Raw genomic sequence first — 13975 nt, 5'->3', positions numbered from 1 at the left:
AGTAAATTCCCAGCTGTTTACTCGACTGCTGTATGCGTTTCTAGAAAAGACCAATATGGATACTCTGGGGACAAAAAATTGCCTATGATAAGCACTGTATTAAAAAAAAAAAAAGAAAAACATATACTCTGGACTAGTGCACAAAGTAAACAAATTTCACCTACAGAGGCTTCTATCCAATAGTCAATGCTTAACAATTTCACACTTTGCTGCCATTTCTGGGCTTACTTTGGGAAGGACTGCCATAAAACAAAAAAGCAATGGACAACTTTAATAAGCTCCGATATTCTCTATTTCATTCCTGGTGCTCTAAACACATCATGAGGTCAAAGTAAAACTCTTAGCAGGTCATATTTCTGTGCCCTTTCATGCATAAGCTAGAATCAGCAGCTTCAAAGCTATTCCACCACTAATGCTTAAGGTGAAAAAAGATGCAGGAGGCCTGCTGAGGTAACAAAATAAAGGCAGAGGAAACAAGCTGACTTGGAAAGTCCTGGCAACTCAAGCTGTCTGTAGCACAAAAGATTGCATCACAAAGCATGTTACAGAAAACAAATCGCCTTTACTCTAAGCTATTTTTCTGTCTGACACTAATTACATTCTATATATTAAATTTCCTTGAATTTTCTCTTTTTTTGTTTTTGGGAAAAAAAAAAACAAAAAACAACCAACAAAAAACTACAGCTAGTCAATTTTATTCACAAATTGTGTCACAGTGCACAGACCCAAAATTGCTTTGCTGACCTGAAACAGAAACTGTTCTTTCCTTTTTAAAGCACAAAAACCTGCTGCCAAAGAAGTAGTCAGAAGAATTTAAGGTAAAAACTAGTATTGAGCATAAAAGAATCCTCTAAATATTAACATATCTAAAAAGATAGCTACAAATCTTCAAATGAAAAACGAGCACATAAATTCAATAGAAATAAAACCTGCAAAACTCTTCTAAGCTCAAAATCAACCTTGTATCAGTAATTGCTGGAATACTGGGCCGATGCATGTCGATCATATACACACAAATGGAAACCATCACACTCATATTCATACTCAAACACTGATTTCATAAGAAGAATTACCCATTCTGTGCTCACTATACTTGATTATAAAAAGAAATAAAACGGAAATTACTGCCAGTGCCTAAGGAGCTCAAGCAGTTTTAGGAGAAATAAATTTCGCAACCTCCTGTGAAAAATCACATCAATGAGTAAATATTTTCCCACTGCAAGTGAATGTATTTAAAATAAATTTCAGTCTTACCTTAACTTTAAGCACAGAAGAAAACATTTTGGCATCTTCAGACACTCCTCCAATGTACAACTTTTTGGTGAAGACAGGCACATGGTCATTTTCATCCTTCACTTCAATAAATACCTTGGCTGTATTGCCTAAAAGAAGGAATGAAAAGTATGCGTAGAACATTTGGCAATAAATCTTTAGCACCTACTGGAGTTCAAACATTTACAGCCCAAACAGATCATGTAAAATAAGTGCACAGATAACACTGTAAAAATAAATACATTAGAAATAATAGTACATTTGGTATGAAAAGTATGAACTTGAAGGAACTAAAGAGATTTAACCTATTTCTTTTTGTACTCTGCCTTTATTGTTTCTGCATTTGCCATTTCTTCTGAATGAATCTTGAGCTGAAATTTGTACCTTTATAGAAAATTATTCCCATTACCAGTACACCTACACTTTGCTATTAGGTCTATCTGAATTTGCCTGTAAACAAAAAGCTGCCATGGCTTTCTTTAGACAGCAAGCTATTTGGGGAAAATACAAGAAAAGACCTGTAACTAATTTTTCAAATACATAGAAAAGCACAAATAAGAATATTGTACTTTAGTAACACAGATTTTGGTCACATTAAATTCTCACAAGTGTTATAAAGATGTAATGAACAGGTGATGTATGCTAGTAGTTATGTTGCAAACAGCAGCTTGCTTTTTCCACTTCACATGCAGCTTGCTTTATGTATTTTAATTATTACTAACTCCCATGCAAATACCTAACGGGTGATTCTGCCATGGTGCCTGTAAACTCACAAATGTTCATACAATAGCGCTGGCAGAAACATCCTCTGGATGAACAACATGATACTTTACATTGCAGGTCAATGCAGTGTTTTCTATACCTGCTTGAACCATAAAGCACAAACATCTGAGAGGTTTGTTCATGCATGTGCTAAGCAGCCTCAACACCTAATGAATTTACTGAATGCATGCCTAAGCCTGTCTTCATCACAAACCTGGCCTGGCCCATGGGAACTCAAGAATTATTACTTCCCCACTAGAGGTTCAACAGACCTTCAAGCAAAATACAGCTGTTAATTTGTGTTTTATTAAACAGTTACTGATCCACCCCATTGAACAATAAACATCTCTCTCCTTCTGCAAGGAAAAAAAGTTCTAGCAAAAATTATGGAACTAGTGCAAAAAAGATTCAACTGCACAGTAATCTATACCAACATCTGTTTGTCTCTTTCAGAATTGTATAATCCAGAAAGATTGCTGGAAATTGTAATATCCAGTTAATTAAAACCACATTTTCAAGTGATAAATTGCCTCATTTCAGAGTTGGTTTTCCCAACTTGTTTCAGTGCCAGGGTAATTTAAATGTTGCACAGGTGCCATGCTGATCTGAGTTAGCTTCAAAAGGCAGTCTCATTTAGAAAGAGCTTAGTAGCTGTATCTTTAGGGGACAAGAAAATTAAAACCCAGACTATTTCTTAGACTGCCAGAGTCACCAAAGATATTCTGTCTATCTGATGGTCCAACTGATGGGAAACAAATGAGGACTTCATAAACGTAACTGAAATCTGAGAAAAACATTTAAAATGCTGCCCGATGCATTAGTACAGAGAGAAGAAAAAAAGAGAAAGGAAAGAAAAAAAGGAAATGGTATTTCCTCAGAGGAATAATCAATTATTCACTTTCCACACTTATCTGTGCAGATATGTTAAACAACTTGTAGGTGCTGTTACTTCATGGGAAAATCACTTCATGACAAGCTCTCTTTTTACAGACGTGGGAAAAAAAGCAATAAGCCAACATCTGAATGTGTGTAATGTGGACATAATGGTCTATTCGTAATCATCTCTAGTTTTGCTTACGTTCATTTTAAAAGAACGCTTCTTACCTTGACTACATTATTTATTACAGTGAAGAAAAATTTCAGTCAAAGAGGTATTGTGAGGTCCTATGAATAGTCAAATCTAAATCTCTCTCTTGTTAAACTGGATTCTTAATGTTTCTGGCTGCAATACTAAGTTACAGTTAGAAACTGCAACCCTGTTGAGAAAAATGAGATCCCCAGGCAGGCTTTTTCACTGCAGCTACACCCTTTAGGGAAGAAGGCAATTGAAGCAGGATTACAGGCAATGTGTGTAAGTGACCTTGCCCTGCTGAGCTAATAAACAGTTACATCAATGGCTGGCACCAGTTTACTGCTGTAGGGAAGATCCTAATTGTATCACATTCAGTGCTGGCAGGAGTAGGCATTTGCTAACCTGCACTAGCTCTCTCTAATGCAAATTAAACATCTTTTGCACAATGCTCACTATATTCATCATTTCAAGCCAGTTTTGGTGAGGTGCCTTAGCCTCGCGCAAAGTTTGCTTTGCAATTTGCTCAAAAACATTTGTTTAATTTGCTGGTAGTTCTCTGAGCTGCCAAAATGCTGATTTGTCTAGCAACGGTTGAATGCTTTGAAAATGAGAAATGAACGTTATTACATTAAGCACCAAGCAAATAAAATATCCTGCATATATACAAACATTAGCATCGTTAACATTAAATTAAACATATACCTTCATTTTATCTTACTGCCTGATTTTTATAAACAGCTTATATTTCATTCGTTCTGGCAGACAGAGGGGAATGCGGCATTTGTGAACGCCTCACTACCACGTGCTTTTTATCCGATTCCAACCTACAGCTGGCTGTAGTGAACGACTCCCAGCCAGTTACAGAGGTTGCCTTGTTCTCACATCGGATAAACCTAGAAGCAGCACACATTAAAATCCCTCATCAGAAACCATGCCATGCGTGCGAAGGTCATGCCAGACCCTTCGCCATGGGGATTTCCCCAGCCGCTCTGCTTGATTTAGTCAGATACCCCCTGCACGCAGGGCTCTGGTGCCCAGAGACATAGGGTATGGTGCTCCTACGTCCACCACCCCTGCACCTCCAGTGCCCTGCCTGATTGAAAAGGCCACCCAACCTGAACATGTTCTTACAGAGTCTGGTTTAGAGTCTGGCATTAGACTCTTTTTTCTGTCATATTCCAAATTTGTTAATGCTTGTTCTAAATATTGTTCGTGTGTGGCTCTAGCCCTCTTTTCTGGCATCTGAAGGGAGGCAACAGCATCCACTGTCTAATGTGCACTATTAGTTACTGATACTCTCGCAGGTAGGACAGCGAACACCAAAGGACACCAATATTTACAACTCACCTTCCAGAGGGGAAATTTTGTATCCCCATGTATGTAAAACCTTGCTGCTTTGGTATTCTAGATCTGGAATCCAGCTCCAGTTATATTCTTTTTCATGGATTCCAGGAGTTGAAACCAGAATTTACTCCTCCGCGGTACTTCTTGTGAGACCTCATGCAATCAAAGTGTATTTCTTACTACTGTGACTGAGCTACCTAAATAGCTGGCCAGGTGAAAGAAGAAAGCATCTTTCCCTGGACAAAGCAGCACAGGACTGCCAAGGTGGCCAAAAAGAGCAGAGAAGAAAATTGATTGAGTGCTACAACTGCCTTCCTTCAGCTGTAAGGGAAGTGCTTCTCTGCACACAAAGTATGCAGATAATATTTGATAAGAAAACAGTTTCTTTAGTTTTACTGCACATTTTTATTGCTAAGACACATTTATTGTCTGGATTTTTCACACCAATTAGTTCAACAGTCATGGAGGTCAAGTCAGCCTCCCAGACAATACACCACAAAGGAAGTTTCTGCACCACAATCTCCTGCAAGGTCTCCTGTGTCCCATTTACCTCCTCTCTTCTAGACCCCCCTGAGATGAGCTGCAGTGCACAGAGTATACAGAATTGCAGCTGCTTGTGAGTCATCTTCAGTTTCTAAGAACCAAACATATTGCATGCACTGCTCCAGCTAAATAATTGCTCCCAAGACTAGAAGATGAGGCATTTGGATCTTTCAGCTTCTGTGATTTGCTTAAGGAGAGTGAAAACATCCTGAAAGCTGCTCTAAAGGAAACCTGAGGATCCTCTGAAATACATAAAACTAGTAGATCATGAATGACTAACATAGAAAGCAAAACCAACAAAAACTCCAGGGAGCTGGTCGGAACTAGTGTGTACTAGCCTTTCCAGAAGTTTTTCCCAAACACGCTTGTTGAAAACTCTTTTCCAGTATCACTGCTTATCTAAGTAGTGCTAATAATGTGCCCGATTCACGTGAGCCTGTAGTTTCTCTGCAGAAATATGTTGAATTAAAGCAATGCTTTTTGAACACTGGGACAGAGTCAACTATGCTTTGAGTGTTACTAGATTTGTTTTAATTTATGCTTTCACCAACGCTACTGCACTTGTCTTCTATAATATGCCAAACCAGCCATTGATACAACTGCTCTTCATGCATCGATAATTTAAACATAAGAAAACCTGCATCTAGCTTAAGCAGTGGCTGTTTGCTCTGCAGTAGGTAACAGCAGATTCTTCTCTTTTAAAAGTTCATTTTAATCAAACTGGGAATGAGAACTGTAATTCGTCAGGGTTCAATAGCACTTTGCTTTACTACTGTCCTACAAGTCTGTCGAGCAGACTTTGTGCTTTGGCAGGTAAACTAAACTGAACTGCAGCTGCGCTCAATCTCGCCTTACTAAATTTGGCAGAACCAAATAGGAATCAGCACCAAATATTTTTCAGTGGCATTTTGATCTAAATCAGCATGTGCCCATAAAGCCTGAAGAAGCTCACCATATGCTGTAGCTGATCAAGAACAGTGCAAAAAGAAGCTTCGATAAGACGTAAACAGCAACGTATTTGGAACAGCGCTGATCCAAGGTCTGATTTAAATAAACATAAAATATCTTTTTCTACCAAATAATTAATTGAAAGGGAGCTCATCTTTTATGCAGCCTCTCTAAAATATATTGCTTTGTTGTCCAGAGAAATTTGAAGTTTGTCCCAGTAGCTTTCAGGGAAACTACCCCAGAGCCGTATGGCAGAGGAGGCTGATTTGCAGCTCTTTAGGCTCTGCAGCATATTTTGTTCACCTGTCACATCTCCTGGATTCAGGGACTGGCATGGCAGCCAGCTTGTAAAACACCATCAGCACAAACTTTTGCAACATGTTTGAAACTAAAAGTGTAAAGCTACTTGAAAAGTCAGTAATACAGGGATACAGAATTCATTTTCATATTTAACTTTGTAAAACTATTATTCCCAATTAGTATGGAGCAATTGCAGAATTTTTGTTGCAAAACTAGTTTTATCCATTTCTGCTTTATGATTCCCAAAGGTTTATTTTGTGATTAGAAAACCAAAAACATTACAGGAGAGACAGAACTGTTCTTTTACCCTGCAACACCCACAGCAAAGCCATGCCTCACAGCTGGGATTATGGCAGCAATTTGACAACAGAAATGGCCATCCCCGGGGCAGTGCCCCTGCATACATCTGGGGAATTGGTATGCACCACTTCTTGCTTGGGGCTGTGCCAAAGGCGAAAAATAGTTCTAACTGAACGAATAAAACATGTAAATAGTAAATTGAAAAGTGCATTTTTGCTTAAAAATCTTTCAATACCAAAATAAAAACATCTCTACCAAGATCACATATTCACTCCTAGCAGTGAATGTAATATTTAGCACACCTGATTGAAATGAAAAAAGGTGGCAGTGTATTCCCCCCTCAGCTGGTCTAACACTCTTGAGATATCTTACCTCTTGCTTGTTGAATGCTACTTCTAAGTTGATTTTTAATAAAAATTCATGCTACTCTGAATTCTGCAGCACCCGTGAGAGTTTGGAGGGATATCTTGTTTCAGTTCTCACCTGTAGCAGGCTGGATGCAAACACAAAGATGGCACTTGCCATTTCTAAAAAAGAAATCTGCTTATCAAGCCAGTGCAAGTACAATTGTGAAACCCAACAAATCCATTGTTTGCAGTGCTTTCCATTTCTTTTTAATTCCTCTTAAAAGACAGTAAAACCAACCATGTGTATCTGTCATTATTTTTGCATCTCTAGGAATGTGAAATACACGCTTACTGATCTTCCTTTCCCTACTCTTTAATTAGAGCCAATCAAGTCAGCAAGAGTGCAAGCAAAAATAAAAAGAGGATGCAGCAGAGATGACAGCGGGACTACAAGCGATGCCGTAAGTTTCCTAATGAAGATGCAGGTGACAAGATCAGGGATATAGAGGAGAGTTCCACTGCATTTAAAAGTCCATAACACAAGAAAACCCCTTTTCACCTCTGCCATGAGAACATGACTTACTTGGGAGGCAGAGACGTCTCACAGTCAGACTTAGAGACAATCAAAACAAGACAAAATCTACAGTAGAGCAACCTGCAGTCAAAAATACTCCCTCTGGCCTCCCTTTCAACAACTGATTGAGCAAGAAGCTGTTAACACAGGTAATTTCTAATGAAGACAAACCTTTGACGTGGCACTGTGTCAACCGATAACACCTTTGCCTGTAAGGTTTAATTTTTAAACCATCTGTTTGCATCTGTGTCCATTTGCAGACAGACACCGCAACAGCCTGGAGGCTACCTTGCTAGGCGGCCATGGAGGAGGGGTGAAGCTATGCACAGACAGCAATGATGTCAAGATAAGAGAGCAAATGACAACTGCTTTCAGCAGCAGTTCACTGAGCGAGCGTGCGGTGGCAGGCTGAAAGGGTCATATGTTGGAGTTGGGGAATGAAAAGATGCGCTCTTCTCAGATGCTGGAAACTGTGAACACTGGAAAACGTGAGACTGAATCCTCTACTTCTGTACTTGGAGGAATTTGGAGGGCCCTTTTGTCAGTGGTGTTCAAAACCAAACATATTCTGGCGCTCTTGTAAATATACCCTTCTCTCCAGATCAAAGTGGGAAGCCTTGGTGTCTCGCACCATAGTGCTGTTTCATCTGTCTGGCACAGGGACCACACGCCCACTAATGCTTTGATTCTTAAAACTGGGACCATGTTTACTTTGGTGGTAAAACCCTCTCTTCCCCCCTTCTTGCCTATACCACTCCACTGCTCTTTCTTACTGCATTTAGGCAGCACTTCCTCTTCACTGCTCCCTCTGGTTTCCCATAAACCCCTTTGCTTCCTCCTGTCCCTTCCTTCCTTGCCACAACAAGGTTATTGCTCTGACCACATTTCTCCTGGGCATCAAACTGCAGGACAGTGAGATACTGATGAAAACTTCAAACAGCTGACAGTGTTCAAATGAGGTAAAAGATGATGTTTCTCCTGTTCTTGTTCAAGAAGTACTTCTGGTTTAGTAAAAGATTAATTGCACTGATGCATTCCCTTCAGCTCACTAATTCACAACTCCTTCTGGGAGGAAGGAGCTGCTTGGTCTGTGATAGATTACAGAGCAGCACCTTCCAATTGCAGAACACATCCTGCCACATACAGTTTTGGGATGTTCCCAGTTTTTCAGTATATCAGTTTTTCTTTTTTTCATCTTATCCATTGAGGGATGAGGGATCCATCTCCCCCATGAGGGAGAACTGAAAGCTTCTATTTGGAAGCTAATAATCACAATCCTCATTTGACCTACAGTATGCTACTAGACTATGGTCTATCGTGACAGATAATCTAAGAAGCAAAGAGCAGACAGAAAAAAACCCAGGCTGCTAAATTTAACTGAATTGGAGAAGTCCATTAATACTGAAGGTCTTTCAGGGCTCAGCATCACCAGTTGTTGATTACTCAAGCCAGAATTCCAGCCTTTTAAATTCACTATCATCAGAAAACCTAACTCTTCCTCCATTCAAATGAAGTAAAAATGCACTGCAACTTCACATTATAAAGTTTAAGTTAAAATAACTCATTTAAAGAGTTCGATTCTGCTGAAAGAGTGTGATTTTGCATGATTTAGCACCGTATTTTAAAAACCCAGTTTAAGTCACCAATTTTATGTTCTCATACTCCAAACGACATCTCAATTTACCTTCTCTCCTCATTTATTTATTCAATTATTACTACGCTATCAGTTGGCACTATCATTGAATGACAAGCTTAGTTACATTTAATGCAGTATCATCCACTTTTCCACTGCACAGATGAAAACTCAAACTCCTACTTCTATATAATTATCTTCTAGAATACCACACAGTTAAAAACAATTTGGTACCTAGCTTCTGAGTGTCATAAAATTCAGTGCTGTTTTGTGGCTCAGCAGCTCGTCAGTGCTGCGTTATCTAGCTCCAGAAGGGCTCATCATTGCAGCTCCAGAGTAGGTAATCAATTCACTGCCAACAAATTCCAGAATGGTTCACCAATTCAGTGGTATCTAACACCGGAACTGGCAGCAATTCATTGCCATTGAACGTCAGAGCTGTGTATTAATTCAGTGTCACATAATTCTAGAGAAGTGCATTCAAAGTCACCTATCTCCAAAGTGGTTCATCATTTCAATGTCACCAAAGTCCACAGTGGTGCATTAATTCCACCTCATCTCCTTCCACTGTAGTTCATCAATTCAGCACCCTGAAACTCTGAAGTAGCATTTAACCTGATTAAAACTCATCAAGAAAGAAAAAAGTGCCTAGAAAATAGAAAGACATACATCATACAAATGTAAGAATCAAACCTAGAGGTCAAGGGATCTCCATTACAAAGACGAAAGTGATTTAGTTAGCCAGATACTTGTAAAGCATTTTAAAAATATACATCTACCAAATTCTTTAGCTATCCATCCAGCACAGTGCATATTCAAAACCTAATACATGCTGTATACCCATGGATGTCCAAACACATACAGCAAGTGCATGTCTTCCTTTAAATTGGACCAAATTCAAACTCCAGTCATTATCAAGTATCCCTGAATAAAATAATTCAGCCATCGCCTTTTTAAAACTGCTGCCCAGCTGGGAGAACTGCTCTAGTGCAGACTATCAGTTGGAAGAGGGATACAGAGGCCACTGCTTCCCTGACCTGTGAGGTCTGCCCAAAGACCTCTACTGGAACCTGCTGACTCCCTCATCTGTTCACCCATGTCAGAGAAAGATTTGAAAAGAGCTGTATGCTGCACATAAGCCTTATCTCCTCACTGCGTATGGTCTGGCTGCATTTTACAGAATATAACCTTAACTGGACCTCTCCCAGACACAAAGAAATGCAGTCAACTGGCACTAGCTCTCTCATTCTCTCCCTCTCCAGATAGATCACCAATAGTGGCCATAACAGCAAACGGAATCTTACATTGCTGTTAATACAATTCAACTTTTGACCACTGACTAATCCCTACATGTTACACCACACACATACTCTCCTTTCTTAAGGAAGAAGAAATATCCATCATAATACATGCTCAATTTCCAAAAATCTTCTGCTGGTTACAGGGTAGTATTGGAAAGCCTGATGCATGTATTTTAACTGCCACCCCCTGTACAATGAGATGGTATAGCAGCATCTCTTGGACAGACTTGAAATAATCTTACATTCAATTTGAAATGAAAGAAGGCAGTATTTCCGTAGCCTTTAAACAAATGTTCAATTCCTCACTGCCCTTTTCTCAGTGCAACAGTCCACTGCCCTGGGCTTATTTTCATTGCATCCATGATGCTTCTTAGCTAGAGCAGGGAAAAACTGAGACTCACAGAGACCAAAAATACAGGGGAAAAAAAAATTGAGACAACAAATACTTTTTGGTACAAGGTTTGTTTTTTTTTTTCACTAGGGCCCAACTGTGGCTTAAATAGGAAGTTGTATAGGATGGGACAGGACACTAAGTGAGCCAGATGTTTGAAAGCCAGAATTCCCAGACCTTTTCCTTACAGGGAGGATGATAAAAGACCTTTTGAATTACTTTTATTAGAAAAAGTAAACCATTAAAGGGAAAAAGAAAACCCTCACCATGAGACAGAGCCAAAGCAAAACAGTTTGTAAATAAACTCCTTCCTGCCTAGAGATGCTGCAAAGAACCTTCTTGTCTTTGTCACAGCAGGTCCTTGCCTCCAGTTTGCTCTCAGTCAGGGTTGCAATAAGCTCCACACAGATCCTCAGGGGTGCTGAAGGAGTCTTTTTCTTCCTGTCACCTTTATTGTGTATCTGTTTCCCATTCCTCTTGGTAGTGTCCCAACATTTGGGAGGAAGTCTGTATTTGGGCTATATAATGTGTTTACAAAAAAGTAACTGTGACATTCCATCACAAAAAGCGCTAATTACACTGAAAACATTCAATTTGTGCCATTAACACTCTGTTTATATATAAACATGACTTTTGTCTGTATCAGTGAGACCTACAACTGTGTAACATGGACATGATTTGTGAGGATTTAGCTAAAGACTGATCAGCTCCATGTAGAGATCCACAAATGCACACTCTGCTGCTCACATACCATCATCACTGTTGTATTTCTGACAACAAAACAAGGACACTAGCTAGAGTGCAGTTATCAATATCCTCAAAAAATAACAATACATATACATATTAAAAAGAGATTTAAAAATAAGGGTTTTCAAACTTACTTTTGGAAGGGACACGCAGATTGGATCGTACCACTTGTAAGGAGTCTGCTTGAACTCGAAGGTCGTAACTTTTCACACTTTCATAATCCAGAGACTTTTTAACTGAGATCACGCCTGTTCTGTTATTAATAGCAAACACATCTGAAATCCAGCAAAAACAGAAGTAACTTTCTAAGATGCATAAACACTTCTTTTTTAATGCTTAAGTGCTTTTATTTTGGTGATGACACTATTCTCTGACACTGTCTTCAGAAAGTCGTTCCCATCCCTCCCTCAGGCCTCTAAAAGCCTTTATAACTCCCCTTTGAAGCTGTCTTCAAAGGAGTGCAGCAGCTGAATCTGACCTGGTACTGGAAAAACCAACTTGAGGACACGCTGGCAAGAGCAGAGAAGACAAACAGCCCACTCTCACAAAAAGCAGGATGGGACAGGGAATTCTTCCACATCCCTCCAAATAATTTAGTGTAGTTTTGCTTAGAGATTTCAAGGTGGATCACAGAGAGTACCCGAGAAGGATGCAAATGCAGGAATGATGTTATGTTTAATATCAGGTTCTAATCTAATACTTGTGGCTACAGCATGGCGAAGTCTATAATACCTTAAAAAAGATTTCTAAGCACGAAGTATAACTCCAAAGCTATTTATATTCTTATTTCAGTATGCCATAGATTCACACCATGTGGCACCAACGTGAATTTTCACATCAGTGAAAATTCACTGTATTTTAATTTTTATTGTAATTCCGCTAGCTAATCTGATCTTTAGCTGACCTCTAAAGGCTTGATAAGGGCAGTCCCTCCCACTTGTATTGCCCTCCTGCTTGTATAGATGAGGTGGGATTTCAGCTCAGCAGCTTTCTTTCTAATCGCTATTTCTTGAAGACTTCTGACGCACGCACTAGGCTCAACATAACCACTAAGACTGAAATATTAGTACTTACCCTCTTCATTTCCTGAAACAATTGAATATACAATTGTCTGGTTCAAGGCAGCTGCTGTAACAACTGCGACCACGGTTCCTTTTGGTGCACTTTCACTCACTGGAGGGGGTCTGCAGAATTGAACAAAAGTGTTTGTGTTATCTTCCCATTGCCTGAACAGCAGATTACTGAAACTTACTCCTCAGGTTAGCAGTTTCATCCATCTATTAGGCTGCCAAAGCGAGAGGATCTGTTATTACAGAAAGACATATTAAAAAGGCAAAGGTTTAACCTTTGCCTCTGCAAATGCAAAAAACAGTAGGAAGTCTAACTGGCAAGAAGTGACAATATAAAGATATAATGGTTCTTTGATATGAGAAATGGAAAAGCAAGGAATAATGAGTAGGAAATAACAGAAACACAAGAACCACCACAGACTGATAAACTGCAAGTAAAATTTAGAACATAATAGCTCTTTTATAATACTCACCTCTACTAAGAAAACTCAGTAATCTATCAGAAATGCATGCAGCAAAACTCATTCACAGGTAAACCTCTACCATTTAAAGAGTAAGCACTTTAAAGACACCTCCACAGGAATTTCTACTCTTCAGAAATATCCAAAAATTTTCCTGTCAACCCATTTTGGTACTAAAAGCCAAGATGCTTTTCAGGAAATCAAATGCAACCCAAGTATACATACACGTCTTTTAAGCGTTCAGTAAATTGTTTCTGATTCACTGAGCACTGATACGTGTAAAGACAGTACTAACACATCAGTATCTCATGTTCTTCGTACCCTACAAACACTGAAAACTGAGCATCTCATATTCAGCATAGTTTCATCATGTATAAATAATGAGTTTCCTCCTGAAACACACAGAAGAATTACTTCACTCTTTCTCTTCTATTGTTCAAACGCTATCTCCTCAGAAAATGTGATGAGTAACATTTTGAAATGCTGTTTCCTCAAGGAAACTGCAACTACTTCAGAATGAACAAAGAGCCTGTGCCAATGTATTTAAAACAGCAATCCAAACAATTTCAACAAGGAGAAGAGAGACTCTTGAGCTAATCTCAAATCAAATGTTCAGATTTTCATCACAGCAAGTAAAGGCAGAATTCGTGCTTAAAACTATTCATGCTAGTGAACAAATAAATTTGAAAAGAAATTTTTTCACTCATCCATAAATGCAGATGCATCTTTATTAAAACTAGCATTATCCAGATATTTTCCATTTTTAAAAATTACACTCATTCGGTATATAACAAAATAAAAGACAGATGAGGATATGTTGAGGTAGGCTCCTAAACAGGAGTAGACTTTAAGGAGTATTTCAGCTGTGCAGTGATCTTCAAAATTCTGGACAGAATCTACACCTGCTTTC

General features: G+C 39.0%; 1 protein-coding gene across 15 annotated transcripts in view; it reads right to left on the bottom strand.

Moving 5' to 3' along the window:
• PCDH15 (protocadherin related 15) overlaps positions 1-13975 on the bottom strand; it is an 896179-nt gene that overhangs the window by 64706 nt on the left and 817498 nt on the right. For all 15 annotated transcript variants that reach the window (XM_076339474.1, XM_076339470.1, XM_076339471.1 and 12 more), the window contains 3 exons: positions 12609-12718; positions 11669-11809; positions 1255-1382 (listed from right to left, as the gene is read on the bottom strand). In XM_076339474.1, the coding sequence (XP_076195589.1) occupies positions 1255-1382; positions 11669-11809; positions 12609-12718 (379 nt within the window). The remainder of the gene's footprint in view (positions 1-1254; positions 1383-11668; positions 11810-12608; positions 12719-13975) is intronic.

Source organism: Aptenodytes patagonicus, chromosome 5, assembly GCF_965638725.1.
Source record: "Aptenodytes patagonicus chromosome 5, bAptPat1.pri.cur, whole genome shotgun sequence".
NCBI classification, from domain to species: domain Eukaryota; kingdom Metazoa; phylum Chordata; class Aves; order Sphenisciformes; family Spheniscidae; genus Aptenodytes; species Aptenodytes patagonicus.
This window is presented reverse-complemented; position numbering and strand designations above follow the sequence as displayed.